The 20340-nt window shown below is 36.9% G+C and overlaps 1 protein-coding gene across 1 annotated transcript in view; it reads left to right on the top strand.

The window, feature by feature from the left end:
• The window catches only part of LOC149552286 (DEAD/DEAH box RNA helicase family protein), a 182159-nt gene that overhangs the window by 13216 nt on the left and 148603 nt on the right, over positions 1-20340 (top strand). Inside the window, exon 6 of the mRNA XM_089787805.1 lies at positions 27-105. Within this exon, the coding sequence (XP_089643931.1) occupies positions 27-105 (79 nt within the window). The remainder of the gene's footprint in view (positions 1-26; positions 106-20340) is intronic.

The following is a 20340-nucleotide window of genomic DNA, read 5'->3' as shown; positions in this document are numbered from 1 at the left end:
TCTAAATTTTCTTTGCCATCTTGCAGGTTGAAGGATTTACTCTCACTGATGAAGACTTCACCTTTCCTGGAAGCTAAGAGCATTATATTATATTGCAAATTTCAGGTGCAATTGTAATAATATCGCAAATGTGTAATTTATGGTAACTAAGGTGATGTGCTTATAGAAATCATGTCTTTGTATTGTTTTCAGTTTGATTCTATGGTACTTGGGACTGATTTCTTTAAATTCGATTGCAAGAGAGTCCTCCTACTTAGTCTTATACCCCAAAGAGTTTGGGACGTAATAATAATATGCTATCCACAAATATCAACCTCCAAATTCCTCAATTGTAACGTTTAACTAATAAATAAACAAATAATAATGTTAGCTTATTTTTTATTCACCCCACAGGCTAATTATTGATTTAATAAAGTGTGTAAAAGCATTAATTAAATAAAAGGCCAAAAAGGTAATGTCTCAGAATATATAATTGTAAGTATTCATAATGAGGCCACGCCTTAAGTTCCTATTTTTCAGTCATGGGTGTGGGGCCATTTTTAAAGTGTTATTCAACTAATCAAGTTATCTAAGCCAGCTTAGTAGTTTCTTGTGACATGGTGTGTGGGGGGAGGATTTAGCAACTGTCATCGATTGACTTTCATTATTAGAAGAAAGCAATAATCTGCTTTCTTAAATTAATGAGGCCTTTATTTGGGGAATCGCACGAGGAAGAACTCATTCTATGCTTTTTATCAGTTATTATATATTTCTTGCTCTGCAAATCAGAGCCACAGTGTGCATTCTCAGGATGCAAACCCTGGAGGAGGCTTCAATTGGTGACAAAAACACAAAAATTCTGTCTTGTAGAATATACATCAGTTCCTTTTGGTACTAGCGACTGGAGATTTTGCTTCACAGATAGATACAATAGCAACTGGAGATTTTGCTTCACAGATAGATTCAATACCAGCTGGACGTTTTCAGCAGTATAAAGTCATGGTGGGTCTCACAGCAGCTGCAGCCTAGCTATCCTGATATAACAAATCGGCAATCTGGGTTAATTTCTACTAGCAAAGAGTGATCTGTATGACTGTTGTAAACAGCTAATGCTTCTGCTGTTCTCAGGATGCAAACCCTGGAGGAGGCTTCAATTGGGGATGAAACCCCAAAAGTTCTGTCTCGTAGCACGGCCATCAGTTCCTTTTGGTACTAGCGACTGGATATTTTGCTTCACAGATGGATTCAATAGCAACTGGATGTTTTCAGCAGTATAGAGTAATGGTGGGTCTCATAGCAGCTGCAGTCTAGCTATCCTGATATAACAAATCAGCAATCTGGGTTAATTTCTACTAGCAAAGAGTGATCTGTATAACTGTTGCAAACAGCTAATGCTTCTGCTGTTCTTTTTGATTATCAATCTCTTTTAAGCCTGTAAGACACAACTCTATGCGAATATATGAAATGAAACGCTCTATCTGAGTCATGCAATTAGTATCTGTATGCTGCATGTAGCTTACTAATCAGGTTATGAGATATTTATGATTAGAAATGCTTGTTGAGTGCTTTTTATGAATAAAAGTAGTTTAGATCATAGTTCTAAATATTGTTCACTGCCACTTATCGGCAAGACAAAAAAATGTTTTCTCGGCAAATATCGGAGACAAATTGGCAACTTCTCGAGAAAATATCAGGAATTTTTAATATGACTAAAATTTAACTAAAAATGCACTTTTTTGCAAAATTCAATAAGTAGATGCATCTAATGAGTTAGTAAATGAGTAAACAAACCAAACAAGCTGATCTAGATATATATAAATGCAATAGGTAAGAAAATCACATCCTCATGTGGAATAACAATGTTGTCAGAGACTTTGAACTTTGAAGCAAACTACAATTAGCAAATTGTCTTTGTGAAAAGATAAGCAAATACAAATGTCAAGTACAATATGAAACTAGTCTACATCTTCCTCTTCCCCTTCTTAGTAGTTCTAGTAAAAACTATGGGAGAGGGAGGGGGTCCACTAGCTCTAGCCGTAGCAATCCTCTGTGATGTAGATGGTGTTGGTGCTGGTGCTGGCAATGACTCCTCATCATCTGAATCCTCACTGTCACTGTCTTCATTGTCAGAGTCCTCACTCTTGCTGCCCTCCTCCTAAATGTTATCTAGTCCCGGTGCAAAACCCTCCTCCTCCATAGCTTGCCTCTCCAAATTATATATGTCATCCTCAGTGGACAATGGAGGCTGCTCCTGCGCTGTCCAATCACCATAAGGATCTATGTCATCTAGATCAAGTGGCTCAACTGGTGATGACTCTACCTTTCTTATGCGCAACTTAAGGTTATATTGCACAAAGACAAGGTCATTTAGGTATTTCTGTGCCAACTTGTTCCTCTTCTTTGTGTGAATGGCTTCAAATAAGCTCTCATTACGCTCACAATTGAATGAGCTACATGACTGACATAAGATGCAAAGGATAAGCTTTTGCAAATTTGGGACATTTTTACCCCAATTTCGCCACCAAGCATGTGCAAGATAAATATTAAAGAGTTAGAAAGCAAGGTGAGAACAAGTTTTTGTAGCTTAGTATTTATCTACTTATCCTACATGTGAAAGACTCCGAATTCCAAATGTTGTGCCTGGGGTTGGAGTGTTTCTACCTCTCTTTGTCACGTTTGAGGAGAATAGTTTGCTTGTTGCATATGGATACACTTCCATTTCGACCACAATGAGGTCTCTTACCTCAATGTTAGGTACCATCCTCTGCATGCATTCGTTTAAGCCCTCCATGACCTCTCCATTGGGATCCCCATACAATGGAGAGAAGTGGAAATGAGGGTTGAGGAAATACCCTGCTGCATGAATGGGTGATGGAGCTGATTACTCCACCTCCTATCAATAATGTCCCATATGGGCTCAAATTTTAGGCTATTTATCCTGTATTGATTTCTTATAGCCTCTTTGGCCCTATCCATTGCATCATAAAGGGACCCCATTGGGGTTTGTTCCCCATCTACTAAGTGGAGAACTTAAACCAAGGGCTTCGCCACCTATAATTGAAACATAGAAAACGACTATTAATCAGAGAGTAGGGTTATAAATTAATTAAGAAAGACTTGATTATTGAATACAAAAAAAACAAATATTCAACTTTTGAAGTTTCCAAGTTACTTCCACAATTTCTATAGCTAGATCAAAAAAACAATGGTGTAACACTTTGTCCATCGGGCTTCTTGGCATAACTTGACTCTAGCCATGGTGGACTCATAAACATCTGCCTCAAAGGATTCATATAAAGAACACTGCATCGTTAAAAAATTGTTGCAAACCTTGTGACCACGGGTCTAATCAACTCCTTCCCATGGGTGAAGTCTCTCGTCAAGCAAAGGACCCAAGGGTGATTGTAGATATATTTTATTATCTTCCTTGCATCCTCTACAACCGGTTTCACCCAATCCAATTGTAACAACCGGTTTTCCCGGGTCTAATTTTACATCTAACATATGCAAGGAATACGGTTATAACTTCGATTTCATAAGAAGGCAGTTACATCATTCATGTTCATGTGAAGAAGATTTACCGTTAAAGTCAGTTAAACAAAAATTTCTTAACTAAATACTTGAAATACCTTTTAATGAAATTACTTCAAAAATTGAAATCACATACCTCAGAAAAATTGAGACTGAAAATCATCTAAGTATGCTTCTGCAACCACCCTGGTTAGTCCACAAATACACTATAACAATTTCTCAAATCGACTGCTATCTCAAAAATCATTTGATGAATACCACTAAAACCCAATATAACTTAAATTAGGGCATCACATATCATCTTACCAATTAGGGCATCAATTACCATCGGTTTATTTAGGGCTTCTGGTACCGCTTACCACTTAGGGCTTCCGCGACCACGGATTCAATTTAGGGCTCCCGTGACAACGGATTTTATCTAGGGTTTTCGCAATGACAAATTCAATTTAGGGCTTCCGCAACCACAAATTCAACTAGGGTTTTCGATACCACAGATTCAATTAGGGCTTCCAATACCACCATATCAATTAAGGTTCCAGCTGTCACTCAATCAATTAGGGCTTCAGATTTCTTTTCCTTCCGATTGCTTATCTGTGACAATTTCTCAAGATTAGATAATTACTTATATTCAATATTCATTTATATGAAGTAAAATGATGATAACAATGAAATACCTCAATTTTATCTTACCTTCTCATAAACAAAAATGATAATACCTGTTTCCGATAAACAATTGATTTCATGGCTTCTCTCTGTTTGACGCATATCTGACATCTTGAGAGAGGTGAAACATTGCCAAGGGCTTTACCACACAACCTCGGACCACAATAATCCCCACATGATCTCTAACGAGAAAGGCCCTCCCTACACGGTATTGACAGGGAGCATCTTACCATTCACTGGGCATCATGATATATAACACGCCATACGACTTGGCAACAGGAGATCATCATAACAGGAACATGCATGAGCTATTATTAATTCATATTAAATGATATATATTAAAATGTCATAACTGATATCACTGGTTCTTATTGTTGATGAATCTTTCCCACGCCCCCTCAACCTCATCAGGCCTCCAAGCCCGTGATTTCCAGGTGCTTGTTTAATATTAATAAATTCACTCGTGCAAGGTATGAATGTTTGTAATACATTCTAAACTGAATTAGTTAATCACAGTTTTTCATTGCATATCCATATCTTTTATACATGTTTAATACTCTCTTATGAATAAAGAAACATTTATGGTTTAAGGGAGTTTTCCAAGAACTAGAATTCTTTTATTGACCACCCCGATTCAGTCTGCAATTATATTAATGAAAAAGAGACACATTGAACATTCTTGATTCAACAGTTGCATTAGAAAGAAAAATAGATTGGCCATTCTAAATTCGGCAACATTCTTACTTGTCTCCTACGCTTATATCTTCAACCAATTTTCAATATCTATAGCCTTGAAAAACAAATTCTCAATAGACACAGATACAGCAGATGAACTCATATTATATCCAACTTGCAAACTAGAAAAGAACAACTCATTGCACTCACTAACCATCAACAGATCTTTAGATCGGTGTCTCCTCGGTGCCTGAACTGTTACATCTTATACCTATTCATAAAAATTAAGACTCTACATTCTCAGAATTTCCTTGGTATTCATAGTTGATCATTATTACTGTTTGTTTGTTTGAGAACATAGCTTTTCATGACAAAATCTACAGATTTAAGACATACGTGGTTTGATAAGGGTATACTCTGTATTCAAAAGTATTTTTGAATTAAGTGATGGCAATTGGTAATATCAGACAATGAATAAGATGAGAAAATAAAGTTTTATTACTTCCTTTATCGGCTTCTATCATAAGCATCAACTACTTTATTAGTAATCATGTAAACAAGCTCTGTTGGCATTTTCTAATATTCTGAGCATAAGGTAAACATCAAGACTCTATTCTGTGCACACAATTCTTACATTTTGTATCAACCTGACCCAGAAAAGACAAGAAAACGTGAGCGAAAGAAGTTAAAAACGATTTAGCACATCCTTACTTGGCTACGGATTACTGTGTGCCCTGCTTTGTGAACTCTTCAAATACCCGCTGAATCCATTGTTCATTGATGCGCAAGATTGATCTTGTGTAAGCTCAGAGGTATGATATCGCGCCAGGCAGGAATGATGTTGCAGGTGATAACATTTTGCAGAATGGACGACGGATCTTAGTAGGGTGTTGAACGTATTTGCAAAAGAAGAATTTGAGACGGATATAATAGGATACAATGCAAATAGACAAACTCGGGTTGCAGAATAGTGAGGTTTTGAGACTATGGCGGAAACAAGAATAGACGGGTATCTTGTTGGTGATGTTTGAAAATGACAAGGCAACCATATAAAAAGATAATGAATGGCTTGTTAGCTTCTGCCGTTACAAGACTCAAATGCGCTTTGAATTCCATCAAATAGAAAAATGAATCGTTGGAACAAAGGTGAAAAAGTTTTATTAATATTATTTAATGTTGAAATCAATGACTAAGTGCTAACATTAAAGAATATTAAATTAGAAATAATAGAGCTAGAAAGTGAAAATAACACAAATATTATTATAATTCGAAAATTTATTAAAATCTTATAAGTACTTTTTTTAAAACATCATTCTATTAATTTATTAACATATAAAGATGCCAAAATATTTTTATATTCAAATGCACATATATAAACTATTATTAAAAATAATATGACGAAAGATAATTTAAAATCTTTTAAGAATACGTTTATATTTAAACTTAATTAATTATTAACAACTCATGCAGTTCCAGAGATGAGTCCTGTCACAAATCGCTTGGTCCTCTACCTCTCTGTCCAATGATGGTGATGCCCTGCCTAATTCTTTTCTGACAATGCTTCCACCCCTTCGACAAGCTCCCTGCAAGGAATTTCTCTGTAATTAAATTATAAATTATAAATAATCATATTAGTTAACCTTTCGTCTTAATTCCATGAATTCGCCTTTAATGAATAACTAGCATGTCATCTTCACTTGAAATCATAACGACTAACTATCTTACCATTTCGCCAGATTATATCAAATTAAACTACCAACTGACTTCATGTGAACTTCAATGTCTATATTTCAAGCTAGGTCAAAAATTGGGATGTAACACCAATCTCCCTATATCCTCCAAAAGAAGGTCAATAACATGTTTGGATAAGGAAACTAGTAGAGTGTGCTATGCTTTTCTCATAAGATCTTACCTACTGCCACATATGCCGTTGTATTGTTAGTTATCATTTGCACCACATTTTCTGCCCAAACCTCCATCACAACATTCTCTAGCATTAGAGTCAAAGTCTCAGCTATCTTTATGTTGTCCAAGCCATCCAAGGATTTAAGAAAGGCCATTTGATCTTTGCAAGAAATAAAAAAAATGATGGTATGGTTTCTTCTATCCGTCCATCCATCTGAAAGTATGGTGCAACCATACTATTTTCATTTTGGTTTTTGTTCTTCAACCACATTTTTAGCCCTAGAAACAACATCTTTGAGCAATCTACAAGCACAAAATAAAAATGACATTAAGTACACAACTTTGATTAATTTTTTTTTTAACTTTCAACAAAAATAAGTAAATTGTAAAACCGTAAATGTATTAAAATTTGAAACAAGTAAACTAACCTCCCACTCAAGTTTGCAGGAGTAGGTGGCTTGTAGCCCTTTCTCGCTACTGTACAACCAGTCACAAAATTCAGAAAATAGGGAGTTGCTGCAACATTGACGATGATGTTGTTAAAAAACCAAAAATTGACACATTGAATATCAACTTATCGATGCACAACATTGTTCTATTATTGTCCTCAATTTTGACATCACAAAATTGAGGCAACCCTATGGAATTTTCTCATGGATTCGTAGGTGCATCCTCTTTGTTTCAATGCATTAATGAGACATTATGAAAACGATTTATTATCCTAGAGTTGTTCTTTGTGTAGTCTTATTTATGCGTTCTTTTGAGAGTTTTTCGTCAAGATTATCCCCAATTGTTTGTAGGTAAGAGTTTTCCTTCTTGTACTTCAAACACTTGATTTTTGGTAAACTTTCACGTCTTTTCTTTGTTTTTTTTTGTGTTGTAAATAATTTTTGTTCTTGTTTTTGCCTTAGGTGAATAACCCTTGGAATTTCGGTCGATTTGAGCTAACTTAGGTCGAAATTAGAGTTCTCTAGCTCAAGATATAAGGGAAAAAGTGGGGTTTTTTAGGTCAATTGCATATTTTTATTAAAAACCCCATAAAAGTGGGCTTTTTATTGGCAATTACACGATATAAAGTTTTTGATTAGGTAAAACAGGTTTTATAGGGATCCTGAAACCCAAAGTTTTACAACAAAAAGAGCGAGATGAAACAGACTAAACAAACAAAAAAATGACACAAAAGGCCGGAGACTAAAGAAGGCCCGAAGTCAAAGTACAAAGGCCAGAGACAGAAAAGAAAAGCCAGGCGAACAAGCTAGTGGCCATCCGTGTCCATGGCTTGCAAGGTTTCTGCAGCATCATTGTCCTTCTGACTGGCCGCGCCCTCCTGAATCTTGGTAGGAGTGTTCATCTGGTTCCCCTGATTCACCTGGTCACTGGCCTCTTTTTGAAATTCATTCCGGTTGAATCCTTGCCGTGTTTTGCTCTGCATCCCCTTCAAGGCCAGATATAGTCATATAGTCCCCCAGATTGACAATATTCTCATTCAAGGTGTGAAGGGTGTCCACTATCTGTTTGGTGATTATCTGGTGGATAGAATCCAGCCTTTGGACCTTTTGCTCAAGCTGGGTGAGTCTGTCATCCTGATGATCTTTGGAGACCTGGCCTCTGTCTTTCTCCTGGCTACCCACCTGGTCCTTGCTTCCTCTGGCTTCCTAGTCCTCGTCAGAATCCTGGTTGTTGGGCTGGTTGCTCCTGTCCTTCAGAGCCTCAATTTCCTGAAAAAGCCACTTGATGGAACGAAAGTTGTCAATTAGGTTGTTCTTTGCATTGTTCAGGAAGTTGAAGCCAGTTTCTCGCACATTGTCAGAGATAACCAAAAGAGCCGGGTCAATGAGCTCGTCGTAGTGGGTACTTTTGTCAAGGTCCTCCAGCACCTGGATTTTAGCAGGTTCTCTAACAATACCCAAACTGACCTTGTCCCCATAGAAGTTCCTCCAGGCCCTCCTCTTGTTCTTTCTGATTACCTCCCCCCCTATTTCAACCATGATTTCAATCATCTCCTCCGGGGGCGAAATGGGAACCTCTTGAGGCGAATTGGGTAGGGTGGGGCTGGGGGGCACATCAACAGGGTCGCTGGGATGATCCTGGGGCAGGGCTTGGTTCACTTTTCTTTTCTTGGGGTTAACCTTGGGGTCCATAGGGGTCACCACCTCCTTGTCATTCTCTCCCCTTATCTTATTCCATCTCACTTTCCTTCCCCATCTCCAAGTCCTCCTCCTCAGACTCCATATCAAACTCCACATCATCATCACTGGCCTCTTTCACCTCCTTAGGATGAGGAGAGGGGGGGATAGGGGGAAGACATCTGGGGCTCTTCCTGCTAGGGATGCGGGGATCACGGGTAACAGGGACAGCTTTGCTCGGGGTGTCAATTTTCTCTGATTTCACTACAAGCTCATCCCCAGAATCAGAACTGACAGTGTCCTCCGAGGCACTACCCAAATCCCCAATGGTTTTACCTCTAGTTTGGGTTTTCAAGAACTCATAAATCAGAAGCAGGAGACCCTATATTACACGATATAAAGTTATATTTGATATTTAAAGTGGATTTTCTGGTCCATTTTAAAATTTCAACTCATTTTAGGTTGATTTGACCATAGTTTTTTATGTTTTATGAAAATATTTGATATTTAAAGTGGATTTTCTGGTCCATTTTAAAATTTCAACTCATTTTAGGTTGATTTGACCATAGTTTTTTATGTTTTCAAGACTATTTTTCATGTTACTTTATTAAAACTATAGTTAAATATTAAATATAATTACATGAGATCACTTAAGTGCATAAGTGGGATTTTTGTTTCATTTTGCATATATCCACATGCAAATTCCTTCATGAAAATCCATTTGCCATAAAATATTAGTTCCAACATCATTAAAAGTGTGCTTTTAAAATGTGATTACATATGTGATTGTGTTTAAAAGTTCATAGTTGATAATTAAATGCATATATATTTTTAATCACCATTTAAAGTGGGTTTTTGAAATTCATTTACATAAATTGAAATGAGTTCTTTATTCATTTTTATCTAAAATGGGGATTTTGGTCCCAAATACATATGTTTTTAATTATTAAATATGTTTTCCTATAAAGCTTAAGGCAAAAGTGGCAATTTTAAAGCCAATTGCATATGTTAATAACATATGTCAATGCATCTCAAAAATGCGTTATGCTTTTGGTCATAGAGAAAAGAGTCAAGGGTGGCGATTTTCTACCCTATTGCATATGTTTTAAAAAATATATGCATATGCCTTCTTAAAATGATCTCCACTAAGTTGCTCTTCCATTTCTTATGGTGGCGATTTTTTGTGGTTTTACATGTTTTTAAATACATGTCTTTGCCTCTTAAAAATGTGTTTTCACTTACCAAGTCACGGGTGGCGATTTTTGGTGCTTTGGCATGTATCAAGATAACATGTTTTTGGCATTTCATAAAGCGTTTTCTCTTAAAACTCTAAGCTGCGATTTATGAAGAGATTGCATGCATGTTATGGTTTCCAAAATATGCATTTTGGCTTGAAGACGTTTCAATCTCTTTGAGCGGTGGTTTTTTATAGGAAGTACACACATCTTGTAACATGAAAATGCCTCTCCAAAAGACGTTTTAAATCTGCATTTTCCCTATTCATGGCTGGGCGGTGATTTTTGGAAGGTTTGCATGTGTTTTAACATATGCGTTTTGGTTAAAACAGCCTGTCTAGGGCATTTTCTTCATCACAAACAGCTCATACCTATGCATTTTGGCATTAAATCTTTGCAAGGAAAGTTCTAGGGTAAGGGTTTTTGGATTCAAGCTTGATGTTCATGCTTTTTACAAGCTCAATCTTGCCCTAGACGTCATTTTTATATGCCTTTGCATTTGGAGTTGTTAAGTCAAAATTTGTTCCACATTTTGGGCATTGCATTTCTCTAACCATATCCACATGTCCAAATTCAAACCATGTAATGAGGATTTCAAAATCTATTTAAGTCTTGGTTTGGGCAAATCTAAAATTCGAACATCTCTTGGATTTTTTCAGATTTGCCGAAGGTTTGGACAAGGTTTTTGTCTTTCTCATTTTTGGTGGAGTGGAGGTAATTTTTCTTGATTATTTTCTCTAAGGCATTTGTATTTTTTTGTTTGAATGTTTATGCAAGTCATTGACATTTCCATTTTCAGATTTGTATGATTTTCATTCTTGAAGTTCTTTCTATCTTCCGTCTTCTTCTCCAAGTTGCATATGCAAGATCTCATCTTATTTGCATATGCAGTCGGTTATAAAATCTTGTTTTAAAAAGAAAGATAAGCTTGATTTTCCCTTACATGCAAATGCGAGTTAAAACCCCACCATTATGCATTTCATGTATCTCCATATGGCTGCCCTATGGATAAAGTCTTTCTTACATGCTTGTCGGATAGTATCTCACATTTTGCACTTAATTAAACATAAGGTGTTCAATGTGTTATTCATTTTTCTCCTTGCTCACTCAAATACATGCTTGCTGGTTGCATATGCAATTCATCCTAAAAAATCCGCTTTAGGCAAATTTACTCACAATTTAGCCATTCTGAGTTTGACCCATTTGTTTATTATGCATCCTCATTTATTTCATCTATTTTTCCACTTATACTTTGTTCGAAATCCATCAAAATCTTTTAATGGATCCTTCACATGCCGATGTTCTTATTTTATGGGATTTTTATGTAATAGTTACATAGGTGTACCATTTTTGCAATGTCAAGAGAATCTACTCCAACGAAGGGCAAAGACAAAAAGAAAATAAAGTACTAGTATGATCAGTATCATAACTCCATCCCTTCATCACAAGTAACCATATACTGTGATGAAGTACGGATATTGATATTTCTCATATGACCATTGAAGACTTTCTTGCAAGAGTTGAGGCTTCAACCACTGAAGAGATGGTGTAGATCAAACGGGATCATATTCATCATTTGTCTACCTTCCCCTTGGCAGCTCATAAACAGGAATTCATCCTTGCATGTGTGAAACATTTTGATGCTGCTTCACGGACCTTGAAAGATCAAGACGACAATACTATCATTAATCTTGATCCCGAGACTATTGATCATATATTTCATGTTCCTCACAGTCCAGTTGTTGCAAATTCCACAAGACAAAAGGCTATGGAGCAATGGAATGAGGATACTTCATCTTGCACCAAGTTTGTGAATGATAACTGGTTGATTACTAGGAGACCGAATCTTGTCAGATGGCCAGTCAAGGGAGTTTGCATATGTGATTTTAAAGAGGAAATCAATGACCTCATCACACTTCTCAGCCGCTTTGCAGGGTTCAAGTTTCAAACACTTTCGAACCCTGGATGTACAAGTACATCTCACTCATAATACGGTAAAAAAAGAATGTGTTTTGGGCTGAATTGGTGAGCGATTCCATATGCGAACAATTGGTGAATGTTCTATTAATTGACATGTTCAACATGAAATCCTACATGGTACACTTTGCTGCTGCTCTTTATGTGCTTGTTTGATAAAGAGCTCCCTAATAAACGAGTATCCGATGAGGCATGCAACAAGGTTAATGAGTATGGTTGCATGTTTTTACAATTTCCAAACTTTACATATTTGTGAGTTGGGTGTTTCAAAGGAGAACCATACACATTACCAAGTTATCTTACTGATAGAATAATACTAATGGAGTTGGCGAGACAACTTATGGAAGTCTATGCTTATTAGTCTAGTTTGCATTGGCCCGGAGTGAGAATTTCATCCCAAAATCCATTAGAGATTGGAGGATATTCAATTGATATTGTTTCTATGGCCAAGAATATGGAGTTTGAACTCTAGAGGATCATGCTGAAATTTTTTGTAGCCAAATGTTGTTTTGATTGGAGGGGATTGCATGACAAGATGAGGAAGCAGTTCTTGCACATATATTGTCTAGAAGATCTCTAGATTGATGTACGTACTAAGGTGGAAATACAATGTATGGATTATACCCGGTTAGCTGCAAAGCAAATTGTAGATTTCAACGTGGCATCAATTCCCCCTGGTTTTGAAGATGATCATCAAATTCTGGATCCTGAATATTTTCAGCACGTTGTGGAGAAGTTACCCATTCTTCCTCCAACATGGTCATGCAAACAAAATGCATCCATTTGAGATAGATTTCAGTCTATTCTCACTAATACCAACAGATGGATGAAGAGAAGGGGTCTTAAATGTATAAAGATAAAGCATGGCAAAGATTTTGATCTTGCTGGTCCGATTGGTTTGAGATAAGAGATAAAGGGTAAAGGAAAAGATGGTACATCCTCATCTACATTTGAACCCCTTGTTCAAAGTTTGCCTAAGTTGTCTATCAAAGGAGGAAAAGGTCCAAGAGTACTTGAAGTGAAAGAGATTGGATCTCAATCAATTCAAGTTGACTCAAGTGATGCCGAAGCGAGGTAATCAAAGGAATCATCACCTCTTGCTTCATATCCTCTGGAAGTTCTTGCTGCAACCTCTCTTCCAGATTCGGCTTTAGTGTTAGATGAATATCATGATTCGCCTTTAGGCATTGCTATGGGTGCATTCTCCATAAAGCATTCATCCTTTGAGGATTCTGTGACTATTACATCAGCTTTGCCCATATCACGAGCCGCTCCTGCATTAGAGGCACAAGGAGATCGGTTTGATTTTGAAAATATATTTGATGCATACTCTTTGTCTATTCCTTCTGCCATTGTTCGGTCAAAAGCATTGCTAGATGTAACTTCAGCTCAGTTTGAACAATTAATGGCTAGGGTCACACATAACACTCCTCCTCCTGTAGCCATTCAGATTGAGATGCCAGCTATAGTTACTACTATAATGCAAGGTGATCTTGAATTGACTATGGTAACTACTGCTTCAGCTAGTGCATCTTCCTTTAGTCTTCTTCCATGGTTGAGTGCTGTTATACAGAAAATAAAGAAAGAAGAAATTCCTCTTGAAGAAGATGATAGACAAATAAGCAAGCCGAGCGTTTCAAAGAACAAGAAAGGTAAAACAGTTTCTCGAGTATTGGTTGATGATAATCATATCAAGTATGCTGAAGTAGTTGAATTGCTTGTGGAGAAATCTACCGAAGATATGTAGCCTGCTGATTACAAAATCACGAGGGTAGAACTTGGTGAGCAAACAAGGCTAAGTTATTAACAAGATGCAAATGAGGCGGTAAACTTTCTTGATTGATGAATTGTGGGAAAAGAAAGTAAATTTCAAAGAAGAGAATGCTCGTTAGTTGGGGATCATTGAAGAAATGAAGAGATCTTCTGTTGCTAGTGAACCTGTTTCAGTTGTATGCACAAAGAGTAAGAAGTAGAAGGCACATACTGTTGACGAGTGGGGCAGCAATATTAAAAAAAGAGGGAATCCGAGTGATTCTAGAAGTATTTCAAGAGTTGAAGAAAGAGGGTGAAATCTCAGCTAAACTCAATGACATGTTGAAATCACTTAACTATCAACTTGAGTTGATAGACGGTGATTTTGGTGCTTAGAATAGCATGATGGAAGTTGATTTAGACTTCTTATGTGAGTATAATGTTATTACATCCGTTGAAATATATCATGACTTCATGCATGTGATAGAAAACAAGAAACAAGTTCTCCAAAAGCTCATTGAAGAGCTAAAGGCAGTGGTACTCATAATGTCTACTCAAGAAGATAAGATTAAAGGAGCTTTGAAAGAATTGCCATGTGAAATCATTGATGAGGACAAGAAAGTAAGAAGTCAACAAGATGTTCTCACAGAGTTTGCAGAAGCCATTAACCTACAACTTGAGTCGGATGATTTCAACATCCGTGTGCTTGACACATTTGCAAATTGGAAGTTTTCAGTGAAGAATTTGCATAATCAAGTGGAGGATTCTAGCAAGGAAACATCTAGGGCAGCAAGCGCACTCCAGAAAGTTATCATGATTTTACAACACACTGGAGAACCAGATGCTGCGGTTCTACGAGAGTCCCTACGAAAGTTTGGAGAATTGGTTCATTCCATGAGAAAACTCCAAATCATATTTTACATGCTTAAAAGTAGATTAGTGATAGGAAGACTACATGTAAAGAGCATCTTTGTTGTAAGTACAGGATAAACATGTACCTGTGCAAGTAGCTCATGTAGTTAAGTTGCAATTGCATTAGGTACACAACTTTGCATAAAGTCAAAATAATTTGGATAAGTATCGGTGGTTGAGGTTGTTCCACTTTTTTCTCCACCTTTCTCTCTTCGTTTTTCCTATATAAAGGAGAGAGTTCATTGTAAATAATCATCTTTTGCTTTATTGGAGAAGGTTGGGCTTGTAACTTGAAGGCTTTGTATTTCATGTTGCAAATCTCTGAAGTAAATAAAGAAGCAAGTTTTTCCCAAACCTTGTGTTGAGATACTTGGAATTGATCATCGTTTCTTATGTTACTTCGATTTATTCGTCTTTATTACTTCTCTCTTTTTAGAAACATTTGAATGTTTGATGTTGTTTTTGAAAGACTTCAAGCTTTCTTGAACGAGATTATCTAGTTTGTTAGTGGTAACAAGTACTAAGAATTGAAGACTTTGAGCTTGATTACTTAGTATATTGTTTCATATCTAGATAGTTGAACAAAGACTTTGAGCTTTGTTAGCTGTTCGCCCTTTTCCAAGAAGGTTGTTTGTAGGAGACTTTGAGTTCTTACTATCAAACACACAAGTTAATTATAACTGCTCTCTTAAGGTCGGTCTTACGTCGATACTTAAGCCACCGGTATTACCATAGCAATAGATTCCTTTTGTTTAAATTGCAAGTAGTAGTTGGTAAGAGAAAATCATTTCTGAAAAAAGCGAAGATTCAGTGAGCCATCCCTTTGTCATTTTCAGTTAAGTTTTTGTTGTATCCATCTACGGTGAGAAGGGAGCCTCCCCTATTGTTGAGAGGAGAGATTTATCTCACTACACTGTTGCCTGAAAGTTCTCATTTTGTAAGTTGTGGTCATAGTTGTAACAAACGGATTTTCATATCTAAGTTAAAGCAGTTTAAACTAAAAACTCTTAGCATTTACAAATAGATAACTGAATTCTTTTCACATGACATTAATTGCTTCTAACAATCAATGGAAAATAACTGTAATCATATTCAATTGAAATAACTAGATCAACGATTAACTATTCATAACTGTAAGTCATGTTGAGCTGAAATAAATATATTAATGACTAAGTATCATTACTGTATTCATGATCAACTGATTAATAAGTAAAGTAAATGCTTAACAAGAAAGAAAGGAACATACAAGCATCATCAGAGGATCTTTAGCTGGTTGTGCACACCTTGGCATTGGTGAGAGGAGAAGCATTGACATAGGCTTAACCTCCTAACCTCGAACCATACTTGTCGCCACACATTCTATTAAATTAGGATGACCCTTTCTACCTCGGCATCGAGCTTGGGATGTTTTTCAGTTCAGCCACCTGAGCATCTTGGTGTTTTGAGTGTCCCCTCAGTTATGAAACGGACATGCTTACATAACTGGCGTTACTGACATCAAGTGATCATTAGATGATACATATACCTATAAACTACCTTGGCCAAGGATATCCGATGGGTTCAACGACTCGATCACCACCGCTCGACTTGTCGACAAGATTCAATTCAGGGATGAGCATGAGCTATTAAGTATATTTCATTTAAGTTATTCATGTCTGATTCTCTTTTGTTTTCTTGCAGAATTATTCCACCTCTTAACCATTCTTGGCTACACAACCGGTGATTCCTAGGTGTATTAAAATTATGAGCACTCAACACTTTTTCACCTCTTCACCATATCATGGTGATGCAGGAGCATCCAGAGGTATAAGGGCAATCCTGTGTCACCCAAAAAAAAATGTACTTAGACTTAGTTTCTGTTTGATGTGTTTTCATTTTTGGATACCCATTTGGGTCAAATAAAGGTTCCAACTCTCACAGTTCCACTATCAGTGCGTTTGAAAATCCCGAAAAAATAGGAGCATGTATTTGGGCCATCATTTTGGCAAACTAGAAGGTGTGAATTGGCTAGATGAATGTAATCATGATTTAGAGCATTCTAGAAAAAGAATCAGGTCAATAGGCCCCACGGTTTGAAAGTTATTGCAGTTTTTCGGGTTTTGGAGACCTCCTAAGAATGCTTCAAAGTCAGGTTTGGGGCATTAAATGACCTCGAAAAGGGTCGAAAAATGGGGGACGAGCGAAGCTGGTCCATAGGGCTATAGAGCGCTTCGAGAGCTTTCCGAAAATGTAAACGGTTCGTCAATCGGAGCTACGGTTCAAAAGTTATGCCTCCCGGAAGTTCGGTTACCGTTTCTGGATTCTTCTAGATTTGCACCGACTTCTAATGCAGCTTCTGGAACCTTCTATTTTGTCAGTGGATGCCTACTAGCACTGTCTAGAATGTACTCCTAGTCCTTAACCCTCCGGGGTCTATTTAAGGAGATTTCTGGCATTGTAAAAGGCAGTTCGGAGTGGAGTTTGAGAGGAGGTATTGAAAGGAGAAATTATCTCCAGATTTATGCTATTGTAAGCCCTTAGGGCATGTTCTGAAGTTTATTTTCTCTGTATTGTTTTTAATAGCTTATTTTCTCAGTTAATATAATTTTCCCTTTCTGTTGTGTCCAATTTGTTCTTGGGTTGTGTCCCCATCACATGGCCATATTGTCGGTGAATCCCAAGTGTTTTGGAAAGACTATGAGCAATCTGCTCTTAGTTATCTTTTATCATAATTTGAGACAGTATAAGACTTGTTATTGTTATTAGTAACTTCATGAAGGCTTTTACACATCTTGAGACTCCTTTTTTAGAGATACTACATGACTTCTTTAAAAGATGGTTCTAGATACAATGAAAATAAAAGGAAAATCTCATTATAACTTAGGGAGTAGTCAACATATTTCATAATATAATCAGAGTCTTAGAGGAAAGAGACTCCTAAGCTTAGCCGGCTACGATGGAATATGCAAACAAAAATATAGAAAGTGACTTGTTGTGAAGTTTTCACACCATCGGCCCAAAAATTTTGGGGACCCCTTTTTTAATTGCCTTGGCAAATTTTTGAGCTGTCCTTAAAAAAAAAACCTTTGATTAATTTTTTTTTGAAAATTTTAAGTCATGGACACCTTCAGGGCCAATGGGGAGAGGGCTAGGTTTTTTTTCACCCGATTTCAACCTGATTTTCTAGAACAACCAATCTCATCTTTAGGCCGGACAAAATTTTCAAAAAGCAACACTTGGCAGGATAAAATTGCAAATTTTGTACTTAGAACGATTTGTTTGAAAATTTAGAAGTAATTGTATAAATTTGGCTAATTTTCAAAAAATGAAATTTTGTTAGATTCAAGGTATCTTGGAAAATCTTGAATTTTTTTTCGGAGAGAAAATTAATTCTTGTCATGATGAAATCAAATTGCAAAATCGATTTTAGACTCTAGAAATGATTTTATTTTTGTCAAAAAACTAAAAATTGCTTAGCAAAATTGATTTGAATTAAATTGCAAAAAAATTGGCTTTAATGGATTAAAATTGCCTTGAAAATTTTTGAGCCTTTAATAAAATTGGTAATTTAATATTGAAAAATGGCTTTTGGCTAGCCAAAATCCGATTTAAATGACATATTAATTGTTAAATCATCATTAAATAGAAATATTTAGCATCTCCAAGGCATTATTTACTTTCTTTTTGCAATTTTGGTCTAATTGGCAATTTAAAAAAGTAAATTTCATCTTTGCAAAGTTAATATTTGGCTAAGCATTTAATTGGGGGCCAGTTTTGGTGTTCTAATTAATATTTTCTTGCTCCCAAGGTCCCAGTCGGCCAGCTAGGAAGGAGAGGCAAGCTGGGTATAAGAGGAAGCTCTTTCCCCTTTTCTCCTCACTTCTCACTCTTCCTCTTCATGGTGTTAGCGATTTTGACTTAGAGCAGCTCTATGTCCTTTGGCAATTTCTCTTGGGATAGTAGATTTTGCATTGTTGGGCAATTTTGCTTGCAATTGTAAACATTTTCAGACCTTGGCAATTTTTTTTTGTGGAGGCAGATCTTGCATTGTTGGGTGATTTTCTCCTTCTATTAGGGCTGTGATTTATACCCTAGGTGACTTTTGGAGGGTAGATTTGAAACTTTCCATTGTTAGGCGATTTTCGCAAGGTTTGATTTTTGCTTTGAAGCTGCGATTTTCGCCCTAATTTGGGCGATTTTGTTTGGAGGAGATTATTGTGATCAAATGTCTGATTTTTTGGGTAAATGGAGGACAATTCCGAGAGTACTAAATTCTGATTTTTTTCCAGCTAAGGCCTCAAGATTTGCAAGGGGTTTGGAATTCTCGAAGTCTGATCCAAAATTCCAAAAGAAGACCCGGCTATTGGTAAAAGTAATTTCAAATCATTTAGAGTTGAAAGGGGTCCTTAAGCTGATTTTCTTCTTTCGTTCTTGTCTAGATATTGTCTCCCTTGGTTTTTCTTGCATTCATTATCCACCACTTCACCATTCCATCATGGGTTGATAAGATGGTAGATGTTAGTGCAAGCAAGAACCCTAAAGGAACAAACACTAAGAAAGACAAAGAGGATATGATGCCCAAAACAACTTTCTTTTCGAAAATGAGGCGAATAATCGATACCAATGTCGGTACAGTAAATATGCTACAGATAAAGGACAGGCTAAAGGAAGGACAATCCCCCTTGGCAAAGAAGATATACAGAAGCAGAATTTTACATGTAGCAGCTTTTTCACCTACATTTTTGATGAAGGGAAGAGGGTGTTGGCCAATATTGGCGGACAAGCTATCGAAGAAGCATTCAACATTCTCTAGTACAAGAGCATGACAGTGGTGATGATGGATCATGCAGCCAAATCATTTCAGGATAACCAGGAGGCCTATTTCACACATCTAAAACAGGATTGGCTACACGAGGGAGAGAAGGGAGTCACTAGATCATCGAGGCTCACAGTGGTGGACTTCAAATCAGAATGTGGCGATCTCATGGTGCTTCTCAGCCGGATCATGGGCCTAGCTCAAGATATGCAATCCGAAAACTAGATGTACTTCTTTATTGATGAAATTGCAAATGGAAAGGGCAAATTTGATTGGGCTAGAATTATAAGCGAAAATCTAGAATTACAACTTAGGTCAGTGCAAAACTAGAAGCTATTCCACATGGGGTCTTAGTCCTTCCATTTGATTGTAAGCCGACAAAGGTTGAAGTGCAAGCTTTGGTGAAGAATGAAATCAGGTGAAGGGCAAATTTGATTGAAGATTAAGATTCAAGAAGCCCCGCAATTTCAAGAAAGAGCGGATTAGTAAAAGAGATTTGAAAATATTTGAGGCTAGGCAAGGCTTGGCTATTCGTGCCTGCTAGCTTGGTTGAATTCGAATGGGAAGGTTGGAAGACTAAGAAGGTTAAGGAAGGCAACGATAATGAGGGAGATTAAGTTCGATTTCAAGGTAGTGGTCAAGAGGAAGGCTCTCAAGTTGCATAAAAGTTCACATCCAGGTTAGCCATCGAGGCCAAGGCAAGATTACCCCGAGTGCATGAAGACCTCATCCTTTCAGGGTCAAGACATCAAATACAAGCAAGTTCGAGTGGTGATGAGAAAGTTTCTAA

The sequence above is a fragment of the Cupressus sempervirens genome, chromosome 6 (genome assembly GCF_028749045.1).
Source record: "Cupressus sempervirens isolate cs-2001-9-10 chromosome 6, ASM2874904v1, whole genome shotgun sequence".
In the NCBI taxonomy this organism is placed as follows: domain Eukaryota; kingdom Viridiplantae; phylum Streptophyta; class Pinopsida; order Cupressales; family Cupressaceae; genus Cupressus; species Cupressus sempervirens.
Note: the sequence above shows the minus strand (reverse complement) of the source record. Positions and strands in the feature narration are given on the sequence as shown.